The 13,145-nt window shown below is 49.5% G+C and overlaps 2 protein-coding genes across 2 annotated transcripts in view; one reads left to right on the top strand and one right to left on the bottom strand.

Annotated features, from left to right (window-relative positions):
* Positions 1-1,725: 1,725 nt before the first annotated feature.
* The window catches only part of rerg (RAS-like, estrogen-regulated, growth inhibitor), a 14,051-nt gene continuing 2,631 nt past the window's right edge, over positions 1,726-13,145 (bottom strand). The window contains exons 3-5 of the mRNA XM_061806076.1: positions 4,462-4,518; positions 3,430-3,503; positions 1,726-3,262 (exon numbers count right to left, since the gene is read on the bottom strand). Coding sequence (XP_061662060.1) covers positions 2,852-3,262; positions 3,430-3,503; positions 4,462-4,518 — 542 coding nt within the window. The 3' untranslated portion in view covers positions 1,726-2,851. The remainder of the gene's footprint in view (positions 3,263-3,429; positions 3,504-4,461; positions 4,519-13,145) is intronic.
* The window catches only part of LOC133493134 (plexin-C1-like), a 20,003-nt gene continuing 18,373 nt past the window's right edge, over positions 11,516-13,145 (top strand). The window contains exon 1 of the mRNA XM_061806078.1: positions 11,516-11,624. The gene's annotated coding sequence lies outside the window, so the exon portion shown is untranslated. The remainder of the gene's footprint in view (positions 11,625-13,145) is intronic.

The following is a 13,145-nucleotide window of genomic DNA, read 5'->3' as shown; positions in this document are numbered from 1 at the left end:
AGGTCCATTAACTATTGCAAAGAATGATCACCCAAACCGAGGATGAGATTCTATTTTTGGCACAAAAAAACGTTCCAAATTCCACACGTCATCCGCTTTCTAAGCACGAACCTCGTCGTCCCGATTGTGACCTCGAAGTCGAGTGGAAGTAAACTCAACTTAAACACGGCAGCCACTTCAAGAAGAACGATGCGTTTGTTTGTCATAGCGGGGGGGGGAGAAAAAACTGAGAGGGAGACTATTTTGGATGGTGGAGATGTTTACAAGGGGAACATGATTCCTCCGTGGAGGGCTTTTAATTCCCTTTTTGCTAGGAAACTGAAATTCCATTCTTTCTGTCTCATAATGGAAAAATGTCATCAAGAGGAAAGCGCTTTTATCCTCTTCCTGGGATGACTTATATCTGCCCGTTCAAATCCCTGCGCCGTTTTCCCAATCTCCCGTCGGGGGGGGGGGGGGGGTTGTTTATCAACGTTCGCCCGGATGAAGGCGGAGCTGTTTTTTTTTTTTTTTTATCCACGAGCGCGGATCCAAACGGGAAGTGCGGCTAGATTAGCCTTTTTGCAAGTGCGCACCGGAGACATTTGTTTCCACCCCCTCGAGGAGATATTAATGACATGTCACCTCCAGCAAATAGCCACATCCCACGCATCTGACACGTCTCAGAGAATGTATAGCACCGTCGTTTGTTACTGAGGCGGATGTCACCCCTCAATTTTATCACACAAGCATCTCCAAAGAATGTCGTGGCGTTGTGTTGTTTTTGTTGCGAGGAAGTCATCACTCGGTTGTCATGGTTACGCTACAAACAGAGTCCAGGGACCAGGAAGAAAAAAAGTCCCAAAAAAAAAGGAGAGCAAGCTCCCAAAGTCGCAGGGCGGTGACGTCAGTGACGATTTTGTGGGGAGTTGTTGGAGTCATCGGGGACTCGGTCACTGACGATTGGCGTTGGCGATTTCCGCCATCTGCGCCCGCGGGGAGGCATTTGCGTCCAAATGACTGGCACCGGAAACTGGCAACGCTTTAAAGGTCAGGTCGTCATCATTGGTCGTTCTACAAAACCCCCGTGCACGCGGGGAAGAACTAGTTTCTTCCTTTTAATGCTGGCGACAGGTCTTGCGCCTGCACGCTTGCTTTTCCTCGAAAGACATATTTCCATTCATTCATGCTCATTGGTCACATTTTACTTTTTTGGCAGTCGAGAGATGAATCAAGTCATTCATAGATAAATATTTTGTGAAAGGATAAAGTCTTGGGCGGCACGGTGGGTCAGCTGGTAAAGCATTGGCCTCACAGTTGTCAGGACCCGGGTTCAATCCCAGCCCCACCTGTGTGGAGTTTGCATGTTCTCCCCATGCCTACGTGGGTTTTCCTCCGGGCACTCCGGCTTCCTCCCACATCCCAAAAACCTGCAACATTAACTGGACACTCTAAATTGCCCCTAGGTGTGATTTTGAGTGCGGCTGTTTGTCTCCATGTGCCCTGCGATTGGCTGGCAACCAGTTCAGGGTGTACCCCGCCTCCTGCCCAAAGACAGCTGGGATAGGCTCCAGCAATCCCCGCGACCCTTGTGAGGATAAGCGGTAAATCAAATGTATGGATGGATAAAGTGTTGCTGTTCTGAAGGCAGAGCTTGCCATGTTTTGGGATTTTTTTTTTTTACTCATCTTTCAAGAGCCAGACTATTTTCTGGCATGAACCATTTCAAGACGAATTTGACTGGCTTTTGGTTATATTATACTATACTATACTAAGCATATAGTTGTACATAATATATCAAATAGTGTGAAGTTTGCATCAGATATTGTTCTAGTTTGGTCCGGTCTGTTTGTAAGGTCCAGCTGCAATGAGACTAATGAGTGAAAATGGCCATTTACTCACGCAGACATGTAAATAATTCTAATTACAACATATTTCCGACAAAATGTCAAAACGGGACTATTAGCACCGCATCCGGTGTGGCTAATTATTCAAACAAGAAGCGGAATGTGCCGCAATGGAAATGTGACATTTTCCACCCCCGCCCAGTTCCCCACAGGCCGCACGAGCGGCGACGTTAGCGAAATAATCGCGTCTCCTTTTTAATGAAGTGCACATCAGTCGGACGAGTCACATACAGGAAAAACACACACGGCTTGAATACGTTTCGGCGGTTACAGTATCCCTTACCGTACGCGTCGGCTACGACGCAGCAGCAGTGCTTAAGGCTTACATACCGGAGAACGCAGTACATGTTGAAAGTGAGGACGACACGTGTAGGATGCGATACATGTTAGCAGGAATTTGATCGTTTCCCTTCGTGGCGGCGCCCGAGGACGCTCTGCCGTTCCGTCCTTCTGTTTTCCTCGTGACGGGAAAGAGGGAGGCTTTGGACTTTTCTCGGTTCTTCTTTAGGTTGTCGGTCCAATTTAGTTTTCATCGACCTTTGCTGACAGAGCATTTGAAGCACACATATATTTGTAGATTATGGTATATTCCAACAGATAGGTCACAGAACGCAAACTACTACGGTCGTGACCGCTCAATCCCAAGTATGCGGTCACTCGATTAGCGAAATGGTGACGGACGAACTGTCACTTTTGGCCAATTCCCCGGAATAAATCCATTAGGTGACAACATTATCTCCAACAGGAGTCCATTCCTGTCTCTTGGGGTTCGATTGGGTTATACGTACAAATGGAATTATCGAAGTCTGTTGTACATTTTCTCGGGGGTGTGCGATAGAGGCGCGATCTATTTGAATGTTGGGGTAAAAATGAGAACCTAGTGTGGTCCTTTATGGTCCATCAAGACCAGAGAGTCGGTTTTCCTGTGATTGTTTGTGTTGTAGCGGCATTCCCGTGAGCGTCCCTTAGCTGCTGATCTTGGTCAGCATCTTGTTGATGGCCTGCTTGACGTGCGTGGTGGAGCTGCGGCGTCTGGCCTTGCCCTGCACGGCCTTGCGCCGCCTCACCTCGCGGCACAGCTCGTGGAAGGCCTCGGCCACGACGCCGCCCTCGTCGGCGCACGCCGAGCACTCGTAGAAGGCGCAGGCCATTTCGGCGGCCAGGCGCTCGCCCTCTTCGGTGGTCACCTGCCGCGCGTGGTCCAGGTCGCGCTTGTTGCCCACCAGGACCAGGGGCACGTTTTTGGGCTTCTTGACTTCTTCGAGAAGACTCCGCAGCGGCGCCACGTCCTCGAAGCTCCCTCGGTCCGTGATGTCGTACACGACCACGAAGCCGTCGCCCCAGCGCACGTGACCTTCCCTCTGCTGGTTGTCCTCCTGAGGACGAGACGTGACGGAGGCGGACTTAAGTTCTTAGGTTGAATCTTTTACAACCAGCTCGCCGTATGAGCAACACTCGGTGGACCCACCCAAATCCACCAAGTGTCACCGTTAATTATGATTGACTTAAATGGCGCTGCGTACGATGGGGGCAATGGTCTCACCTGGCCCGCCGTGTCTAGGATCTCCATGGTGACGACCTCATCGTCAATATTGGCTTGATGGCGATAGGTGGACTCTGTACGGCACAAACAATACACGTCACGTTGTTGTTGTTGACAGAGCAAACAAAAGCACATTTTCATCTCCTCGCATTGATGTCAGTGATGTCTTAGAAATAGCCTGCCTGTTAGGAATCAATCGTTAATGGCCATCGTCGATTCCTCCTTTTGCGTTAAAGGGCTGGAGTCTGGGCACGATCCACCCCCCCTCTGAGTCCCAGGCGCTTCACGTCTTCGGGGATCAAGTGACGTCAATGAGATGTCAACGAGAGTCGGGCGGCGCAGTGATTTATTTGTTAGGCCCGAGGATGAAGAGGAGTACGGGGGCTCGCGTCCCGGAAGAGTGGGCCTATTTCGAGATCTGTCACTCTGTGGGCCGCCGACAGCAATTTCCCCCCGACCCCAACCGCACCACCCGCCCCTTTTTTCCGTGCGGCAGCCCAACAACCGTCGAGTTACAATAATTCACATCACGTCAAGTTAATATAATTGATCCAAATTGGCGCGCAGGGTCCGAGGTCGCATCAGTGAGGTGAGCAGGAAGAACAGTTTGATTAGGAGTTAGCGGCGCTTCGGTCTTGACGTCGCAAGCGCTCGCGGCGTCGGTGCATTTGTAAGAGGAGCGCTCAAGGTGCGGTGATTTACTGACAGTGTGTTTGGACACCCTCCAAAGTGCTCTTATTCCCATTACTCTCCTCAAACTCCTCTCGCGGTATCCAAGGAAGCACTTACACCATATGCCGGCGTTTCTTTGTTCGCAGCACCACGCATTGCTGTGCTCTAAAAGGTCCGCCATAAACGCAGCGCGGCTCAATTTCCCTCAAGGGATGAATAACGTCGAGGTTGTGGAACGAGTGAAGTCGGCACAAAGCGATGGGAGCACGTTGCGGCGCAATAGAGAGACACTTAATGGCGGATCATATTAGTCTGCGATTATGGCATTGTATTTGTTTGTCACTGCAGCGTCTTTCTTACCAAGCGTGGGGTCGTATTCCCAGATGAAGCGTCGCGTCAGGAACCTCACCACCAACGCTGCCACACAAAAATGGGTCAGATGTTAGATTGCGTTTTTGCGAATAGCACCCGTACAAAGCAATACAAGACCGCTATCTGCATAAATGATAATATTCAGCGCCGTTTCCGAGGTGTTTAGCAAGCGTCTGATGGTTTGTCGCTAACTGTTTGAGATTCCAGTCCCAGTACGTACCGCCCGTGACGACTTTTTAATCAGGCGAAGAGACCCAAACCAGAGGCCGAAGCTGCTTTTTGGAACTCCTTCTGAAGGATTAAAGAGTCCGCCTCCGGGGGGGCTTGTTTGGCTTCAGCGAGGTTGCGAAGGTAAAACAAAAGAAAGACGTAGACCCGAGGGCCGGTGACTCATTCTCCTGATGGCGGCCCATCGACAAATATTCTTACGCCGCGCGGCCAAACGGCGCGTTTGCCACGAGTCGAAGCCAGCGAGCGCCTTTGAAATGTGTTTGTTCGGCCTCATAAACCCGCAAGGGCAGACAAAGCGTGAAGGCCAACCCGCTCCCGACCTGAGACGGTGCGCTCTGTCGCGACAGCGCTATTTGTTCCGCCGGCCGTCCTTGTCCTCGCCTCCCCTTTGCGTCAGCGGGCCCGAGCGAAGAACAGGGACGGACCCGCTTCAAAAACACACGTTGTACCGAATGAATAATTATTGGGGAGGAAATAAAAAGTCTGCGTTATCAAGGTATCGAGGCATTATCAGCGTATCAAAAAGGCGATACAGGGAGTGTGCAAAACTGCTCTAAAATTTGAAACAGCGAGCCGTTGTAAAGGCGTAAGAATAATAGACTTTGTGGAATGGATGATAGTGACGGCGCTCAGTGCCGTCCTTTAAAAGCCAGCAGGTGGCAACGTCCCTGGCTTGCAGTCGACCAAACGGGAGTATGACATTGTATTATTAGTCCTTGTCACGCTTTGTTCCCTCCAGTCCACGCACAGCATTACGCAGGCGTTCAGGCTTTCAATCAAGACGTGTCCCCGCAGGAGCCGTCAAGCGCCTCGTGGGGTCGGGGGGAATCAAAAGATCCATTATGACGGGGCAGCTCGGGAGTAGGCAAAAGGGAGCGGTTGGGAAAATTTCTATTGTCGGCTAGAGCGCTTCTGCCGAGTTTCGTTCCGCTCGTACGCAACTCAGAATGTTGCAGCTCGAACTCTCGATTAGTCATTTTGGAGAGACGCCAGAGCCCCGACCCGAAGCCCATTTAAAAAAAAAAAAAAAAATGTAGTGAACCTGCGCAACGGTTTCAATACAAGAGAGTGCCTGTTATGCTCCGTTCACGCTCGAGTTCAAAACCCCAAGCGTGATGGATTGGATGTCATTAGCAGGTTTGCCCAATATCGCGGGTGGCGCGCGTGAATCCCGGCTGCGGCGTGCCGGATTCCGCCGGGGCAGAACGACCGGCAGAACCGCGGGAGGTCGGCTCCTCATTAGGCGTAACGCGATCTCCCCCTTTTCACCGCCCCCGGAGTGGATGTAAAGCCATGGAAAAGAGGAGCCTTTGTGGGGCGGCCTGAATGTGGACGCCGTGGCCCGGGTTCCCCAAAGGATGGCACCGGGGAAACGAGAGTGTAATCAAACCTCCCCTTTTCTACTCGTGGGCCGCAATGTCACTGTGCAAAAAGTGCTGAAATACTCAACAGTTGGCGGAATGACCAAAGTTCAGATCGAGTCCAATTTCGATAATGTGAAGATTTAGTCCCGATCACTCCACCGCCAGCGCATTTTTCCTAGCGCACGTGCGGCGGTTGGACCGGAGAGCGCAGCTAGCGTCTTTCTGTCACTTTCAGTCGTGTCGGACAACTGGGCCGAGCACGCTGACCCGAGTTTTTCCACCGGTTTGGAACTGTAAACCCCTGATGGTTTTTTTTTTTTTTTGCTTTTCCGCTGTGAATAGCACAATATTTTACCAGCGACTACGAAGTTCCAAAACTTAATGCGGCGTTTAGTGTTCCTTCTTCATGTGTGAGCGTCGGTTACGAGAATAAACAAGCTGCCATCTGTTGCGCATAACTGTTGTTTATCTAGCGCTACACAATAAGCGTTGGGATTGCGCTGATCCGATACTTTAGTGCAAAAAAAGGATAGAAAAAAAAAAAATCCCCGCTTGGCGGAAAGAGGGCCGACGTCAGAGTAAGGCATCCGCGTATCGAAAAGTTATCCAAACATTTTGGGGGTCATTGGGAGTCTAGTTGAAAGCTCGATTTAATTGAGTGTCCCCGAACGGCAATTTCAATGAAACCATTTTTTTATTGAGATGCTATCAGATGGATTCATCTTATTTTCCATGCAATTACCGCGATAGAAACTATGGAAATGTAAACAGCGCAACAATAACACGAGTTTCAGCTCATTAAACACGGACGTATTAAGTTGCAGAAAAGTTGATGAAAAGAAAGCTTTGCAACGTCTCGAAAGGGTCTGCAATTTCTGTCGGCACCAATGAAGACGTCGTCGTTTGGATCCGTCCGACGTCCTTTTCGTGTCTTTTTTCCACGGCGGGGATACGCAGCCTTGCGTGGGGGTAGAAAATGGGTCGCTTTCACGTGACGTCACCCGTTGTGCTGCCTCGAACGGCGGCCATTTTCCATCCCTGAGTTATGTTACTCATACATGGGCAAGGTTGGACGACGACATGTTTCTAACTGCATTTATTGAAGACGTGACCAACAGCATATCAAGCCCAGACTGACTCTTAGGCTACCTGGCATTCACCCATCATGGGACTCAGGACTGCGTCACAAAGGCGCAGTATTGCGCCCTTGTTCCCCGCTGCACGTGCGTATCCGTGACCGCAAACTCTCGACTCCGTTCCCCCGAAATCTAACGGCGACGGCGTAAGATCGCTTGGTCATAGTGTGTTTTAGCTGCCAATAAGAGGAGTTGTGCCAAGCGGAAAGTGACCAGAGCAACAATAACAGGCAAGGGCTGCAGTAAACATGTCACCGCCCGTGAGTGATGATGGCACTGTCTGGGGTAAATGCGCTGCTTGATTGAAGACAGCTCTTGGAAGAACACTCTGCACTCCATTTAATTTAAAAAAAAAAAAAAAGAAGACAGCGAAATATGAATCAATGCGAAAGCTATAAGTAAAAGAGCCAAACAAAGGAAAGAAGTTAGCTTTTATGTGCGGGTTGTAAATCACACTGAAATTCCGAAATTGGGATACGTTCAGTAGCAAAGTCAGTGATAGAGTGGGGGATTGCTGTAAATTGTAAAGCATTTAAAAAGGTTCTGTTCACAAAATGATATTCGCGCATACAATATCGGCTAAAAGGTTGACGAGGCAATTAGCAGCTTCAGCGTTTTTTTTTTTTTTTCCCCCAGAAGCGCGAAAACCACCAAACCGAGCGTCGTAAAGAGCAGCCGCTAATCGATCGGGTCACGTCATAACCGGGCCGGGAATTTAGCACCACGCCTCGTCGCTCGCGCCGTGGCCTGGAGCGCCTCGTGCGTGTGATTATTGGATTTTTTTCTTTCCATTCCTTGATCATTCCTTTTCCGCTCTGCTGCATGTAGACCGACCGGCTGTTACAAAGTCTCATTCGGTGCTGGTCGAGGTTTTCACATCCAGTTCTGCGAGTACAACTGTCACGCGGCACGCAGGAGGCAAAGGGCTGATGAAAATTAAGAATTTAAAAATGTACGTGGCTGTGTATTGACCAAAGTGCTTAGCGCACTTCAAGTCCCAGTGCTCGTCAGGTAAAAAGTCAGACAAAGCCCTTCAGAGCGACCCCACAGGTACACAATAACCAAGGTGTGTCCTGAGCAAGGCTTGGTCACTGCTCAGAGGGGTGTGGCCACGCCACTGCTCACCGCTTACAGCTGTTTCACATTGGGACTGTAATTAGATGGCCATTTAAGTTTTTGTCAGTGGCATTTGCCAGTTCGTTGCCTTGCCTGTGGGACTCTCCGCTCTACGCGTAAGTTAGAGTAACCCTCGTCACAGCAATTCCGTGCCTTTTTGTTTGATCCTGTCCTGTTGGGTTGTTAGTTTGCCACTTAGTCATCAGACCTTGCTGCATGTCTTTTGGATCCCGACTAGCCTAGCGTTTCTGTATCTCTGCCTTGTCTGACTGCTCCACCGTGTATGACCCAGTTTCCAGAATAAACTACACTGAACATTATGCCTCTGCTTGGAAGTCCTGCATTTGGGTCCACCCTCGTACCAGAGGTTCGTGACAGGTAAACATAAATAGAGCTCACGTTCCGGACGTGGGCGTTTAAATCTTATATTGCATTTTGTTTCCAACAATGGCACCGCAGCGCCTTTCGCGGAGACGGCCAGAAAGTAGGAAAGACGATCCATTTGTGGATTTGTCATGTTTGCCAGATATTGGCGACGGTCACGATGAAGTCATGACAGACACAGGTGGGAAAAAAAACACGGAACTCTGATCCGGGTCACCTCGGCTGTGTCAAAGATGGACGACGCAGAAAATGGATCCGGTCCTCGACAACAACCCCGAACCAAAAAAGGTTTTGGGTTCCTCCGTTGGGCCTGGCGCTTGTTTTTTCATCACTGTCGGTCAAAATCGTCGTTCCTTCGACAGCACATTGACCTTTGACCTTTGACTTGAAAGATTGAGAATGAAGCGTGACAGGAAGTACCTTTATTGAGACCTTTGCTTGTCGAATCTGTGGGATTCTTTCGCCATAATAACATTGAAAGTATATAAAAAAGAAAACTTTTGGAAAAGTAATTATTGCTGTGAACTTCTTTATATAGAAAAGGGTGAAAAATTCAAAAGAATGTGACCTTTTATCTTCTTTGGAGAAAATAGTCACTGTGATCCTGTGCCGCCTGAGGGCAAACGATATAATGGCGGAGATCAATTTGAGCCCCACCGAGCGCAGGCAGCGACGGCGGGCGAGGAAGAAAACGCGCGGCCAGGAATGGCGGCGCTATTACAGCGGGCGGGTAAATATGTCGAGGTGGAGGGCAGTCAGTAGTCGGCGCTAAAAATAAATCCACTCAAGAAGCTGGTGATGTGATCATTGTATGCAATTATGATCATATATTTTATAAATGGGGGGCGGGGAGGGGATAAGACTTGTTTCAAAGGTAGAAATAAAAATATTTGATGATCTACGTGGTGGGAATTAGAGTTCGGCAACAATTTCTGTGCAGCGAGATTTATAAAAAAAAACACACACAAAGATGTCATGCTTATATGCATGACAAAGGTTTCCATGACAACCAATTGCAGGATCGGGCGGCTCTGTCAAACGATCTTTTCTTGCAGCACTCACGCGTTTTCCCCTGCGGCAACCGATTGTGGCCTCGCTTCGCTTTTGCTGTTGCTCTCCGCGGTGGACGAGGCCGCGTGCCCAAACCGAAAATCCTTTTCTTCGGGTTTTGTGGAAGTTGCAGAATGTCTTACGCGAACCAGTCGAGCGCCACGAAAGCCACCTGACGTTGGATTCAGTCAATGCGCAATCCGCCAGGGATCGGTCCCAAAGTTGAACTGCAGCTGCGTTCCGCCATCCGTGTGTTATATTTTACGACCGGATGCGTGTTGTCACGAAAGGGGGCGGGGGGCAAAGGGTGGCGTTCACAAACTGAAGCGTCCTCGAGCCTCTGCATCTGGCCATCGGCTCCAACCAGGAGCTAATGGCCCGGCGCCCGCAAAGATCCAATAACCGAATCGACTGCTGCGAAATGAGGTCATTTCCTCCCGCGACGGCCGCGGGGGTCGTCGATACGGAAACGTTTTACGGCAGGGAAGCCGATCGCACGTGCTGTTCTACTTTCTTTTTTTCACGCGTGGAGGCAAGCACAGAGGTCGGACGAGGACATTCGGAGTCAAGAGCGAAGGGGGGGAGAAATAGTTTCCCTGGCTGGGTGTCGAGTTGACAAGGTTAGCTGGGCTGGTTCAGGTTAAGACGCTTGATTTAAGTTCCCCGGCGGAGAAGAATTGGCTCTCGTAACAGGTTCCTCGCGGCATTATTGCACACACAAAAGGAAAAGTGATGCTGATGAAAAGCGCGGTCTGACAATGATTTGCAGTCCCCGACGACGTAACGAGGTGCAGGATCAATAGCGCAGAAGCAGTTGTTGCCATCCGACGGCGCCAAATCCCTGCCGCACTGGAAAATAGGAATTATCAGATTGAGTCTATGTTTATGTCGAGGAGGAGCCTTGTTTAGCCTGGGTTGTTAGTAGAGGTTACCTTGATGTTTTAGTGCTGCTGAGTGGGAATTAAAAATCTGAAACTACAAAAAAAATGTCTATTTAAAGGTTGAGCTTTTCCCCCCGCTTTTTATTATTTTAGCAATTAATTCATTTGTACGCCGTTTGTTTTGAAAGGTTATGTAAGAGGATTTTGACATTACAGTTCTATTAACAGTTATAACAATGTATTATAGGCAAATAATTGATCGGGGTACAATTGCGGTCAACTTCTCCTGGCAATACAAAATGCAAATGTGAATGGAGCTACGATAGAGACATCCATCCATTTTATTAGATGCTTATCCTCACGAGGGTCGCGGGGAGTGCTGGAGCCCATCACAGCTGTTAACGGGCAAGAGGCGGGGTACACCCTGAACTGGTCGCCAGCCAATCGCAGGGCACATCGGGACTAACAGTCACACTTGCAATCACACCTATGGGCAATTTAGAGGGTCCAATTAATGTTGCATGTTTTTGGGATGAGGGAGGAAACCGGAGTGCCCGGAGGAAACCCATGTAGGCGCGGGGAGAACATGCAAACTCCACGCAAGAGGGGTTGGGATTGAACCCAGGACTTCAGAACTGTGAGTCCAACACTTTCCAGGTGAGCACCATGCCGCCACGATAGGGACAATTTGGGATTTTTTTTTTTTTTTTTGCCTGAGGATGTTTAAAGAAAATGAGAGTTTGGAAGCACATGAAAATTTGTATTCCAGATTTTCTTTGCAGGGTGAGTGGGTCCCGCTTGCCCCCCAGACGACGGCAGCGCATCCGTCCCGATAGACAGACAGACACTGGCTCGCCGGGAAAAATGCCCCCCCCACCTCCCCCTCCCCGCTCCTGGTTTGGCATTTGTGAAAATGTCGGAGGCCTGGCACGCCGCTTCTGTCTTGGTTCTGGCCCTGGGACAAGCGGCGGGGAGACGGTGGACGAGGGGTGAGTTATTTTTTTACGAGCTCGGCGCGCTTATTCACTCCCCGACTGGCTCACGCAGTGAAATGTCTTAAAAGCGCTTTTATAAAAACACACACACACCTCGGTTGTTTTTACAGCAGCGGGGCGAGATTACATCAGGTGAGGATTTCTTTCCCCGCCGTGACTTTATTGGTAATACGACCGCTTTATTAATTCGGGACTGACGCAAACGAAAGGCGTGATCACATTGACAGAAAAATTATCTTTTGCCAACCCAAAAGTCGGGCACTTGACAAAAGGGGGTGAGAGGATTCTGACATCAAGTCCTGTTTTGGTTTCACTGGGATCTCCAAAACAACAAATGGGACAAACGGATCCTTTCTTATAGACGAAAGAGTTCTAATAGCCTTTAAGCTGAGGACGCCGATATCCGTTCACGCCGCGCCGGGCTCGGATCCAATGCGGCGGCTAGTAAAAGATTATGTAATCAATGGAAGTAAATCAAAATGCGCGAGAGAATAATGAGCGCGGTAGGCCAGGTGACAAACAAGGAAACGGCGGAAACTGGTGGGAGGAACCGCACCGGACTCGATCTTCTCGGGGGGGATCTACCACACGCGAACATCGCAGCGCTATCACGACAACAGCCCGAGACCTTTGTATGTATGGTAGTCATAAAATTGTCAGTGTCTACAGTAGTTTTTTTTCATTATTTTTGTACACAAGGATACTAAGTAGGCTTTCTTAATTTCATCTACTTTGCAGTCATGGACATTTCAGATGGTCACAAAAGAAGTGGCCGTTGTGGCAGATCAGGACCAAAACCACAGAAGTCCGACCCACGTTAGTGACTCAACATTGCGAGGAGATCCAATAAGACACGAAAGCCTGTCAAACATTTACACATATACGGACGAATGTATATTTTAGTTCTTTGGTTAGTCTCTCATTTACAGCGATCGTGCGGGTTTCGGGAGAGCGGCGCTTCAATAGCATCCGCGGGCGGCGGCTAAAAGCGGCTAGGTTTAGACGGGAGGCGCTCATCGTAGTCCGCGTCTCCGGGGCGACGCGGGGGTTTACGCGTGACGAACGTCAAAACAATGGCGCCGTGTATCATCTTGAAAAGTGAGGCACGCGGACGATGACGCACGCCGAAGCAAAAGGCTCCTGACGAGAGAGACCAGATCTACTGTACTGATAAGTCCGACGGATTTATTGGAGCGCAGCGATCGGTGGATTTCTTTGTATTTGATATTCCGCCCCCCAACTCCCGCGCACCCCAAAGTGAATAATCTCAAGATTGCCGATATTAATCATCAATTACAGCAAAATCCAGGGCATATTTATTGCAACACTGTCCATCCCTTTTCTTTGAAATAAGCCTTACTGCAACTCTTTCGGCTGAATATAAGGGAATTATTTAGTGCAGTAACCCCGTGCACGTTCCTACCAGGCAGGAAGGCCAGCGCCAGCATTTGAGTACACATATTTCGGAACTGTGGGCTGAAAGAAGGAAAGTAAACTGAATAGTTCCGAAGGACA

The sequence above is a fragment of the Syngnathoides biaculeatus genome, chromosome 20 (genome assembly GCF_019802595.1).
Source record: "Syngnathoides biaculeatus isolate LvHL_M chromosome 20, ASM1980259v1, whole genome shotgun sequence".
Taxonomy (NCBI): domain Eukaryota; kingdom Metazoa; phylum Chordata; class Actinopteri; order Syngnathiformes; family Syngnathidae; genus Syngnathoides; species Syngnathoides biaculeatus.
The sequence above is the reverse complement of the archived record's forward strand: the minus strand, read 5'-3'. Positions and strand labels throughout refer to the sequence as shown.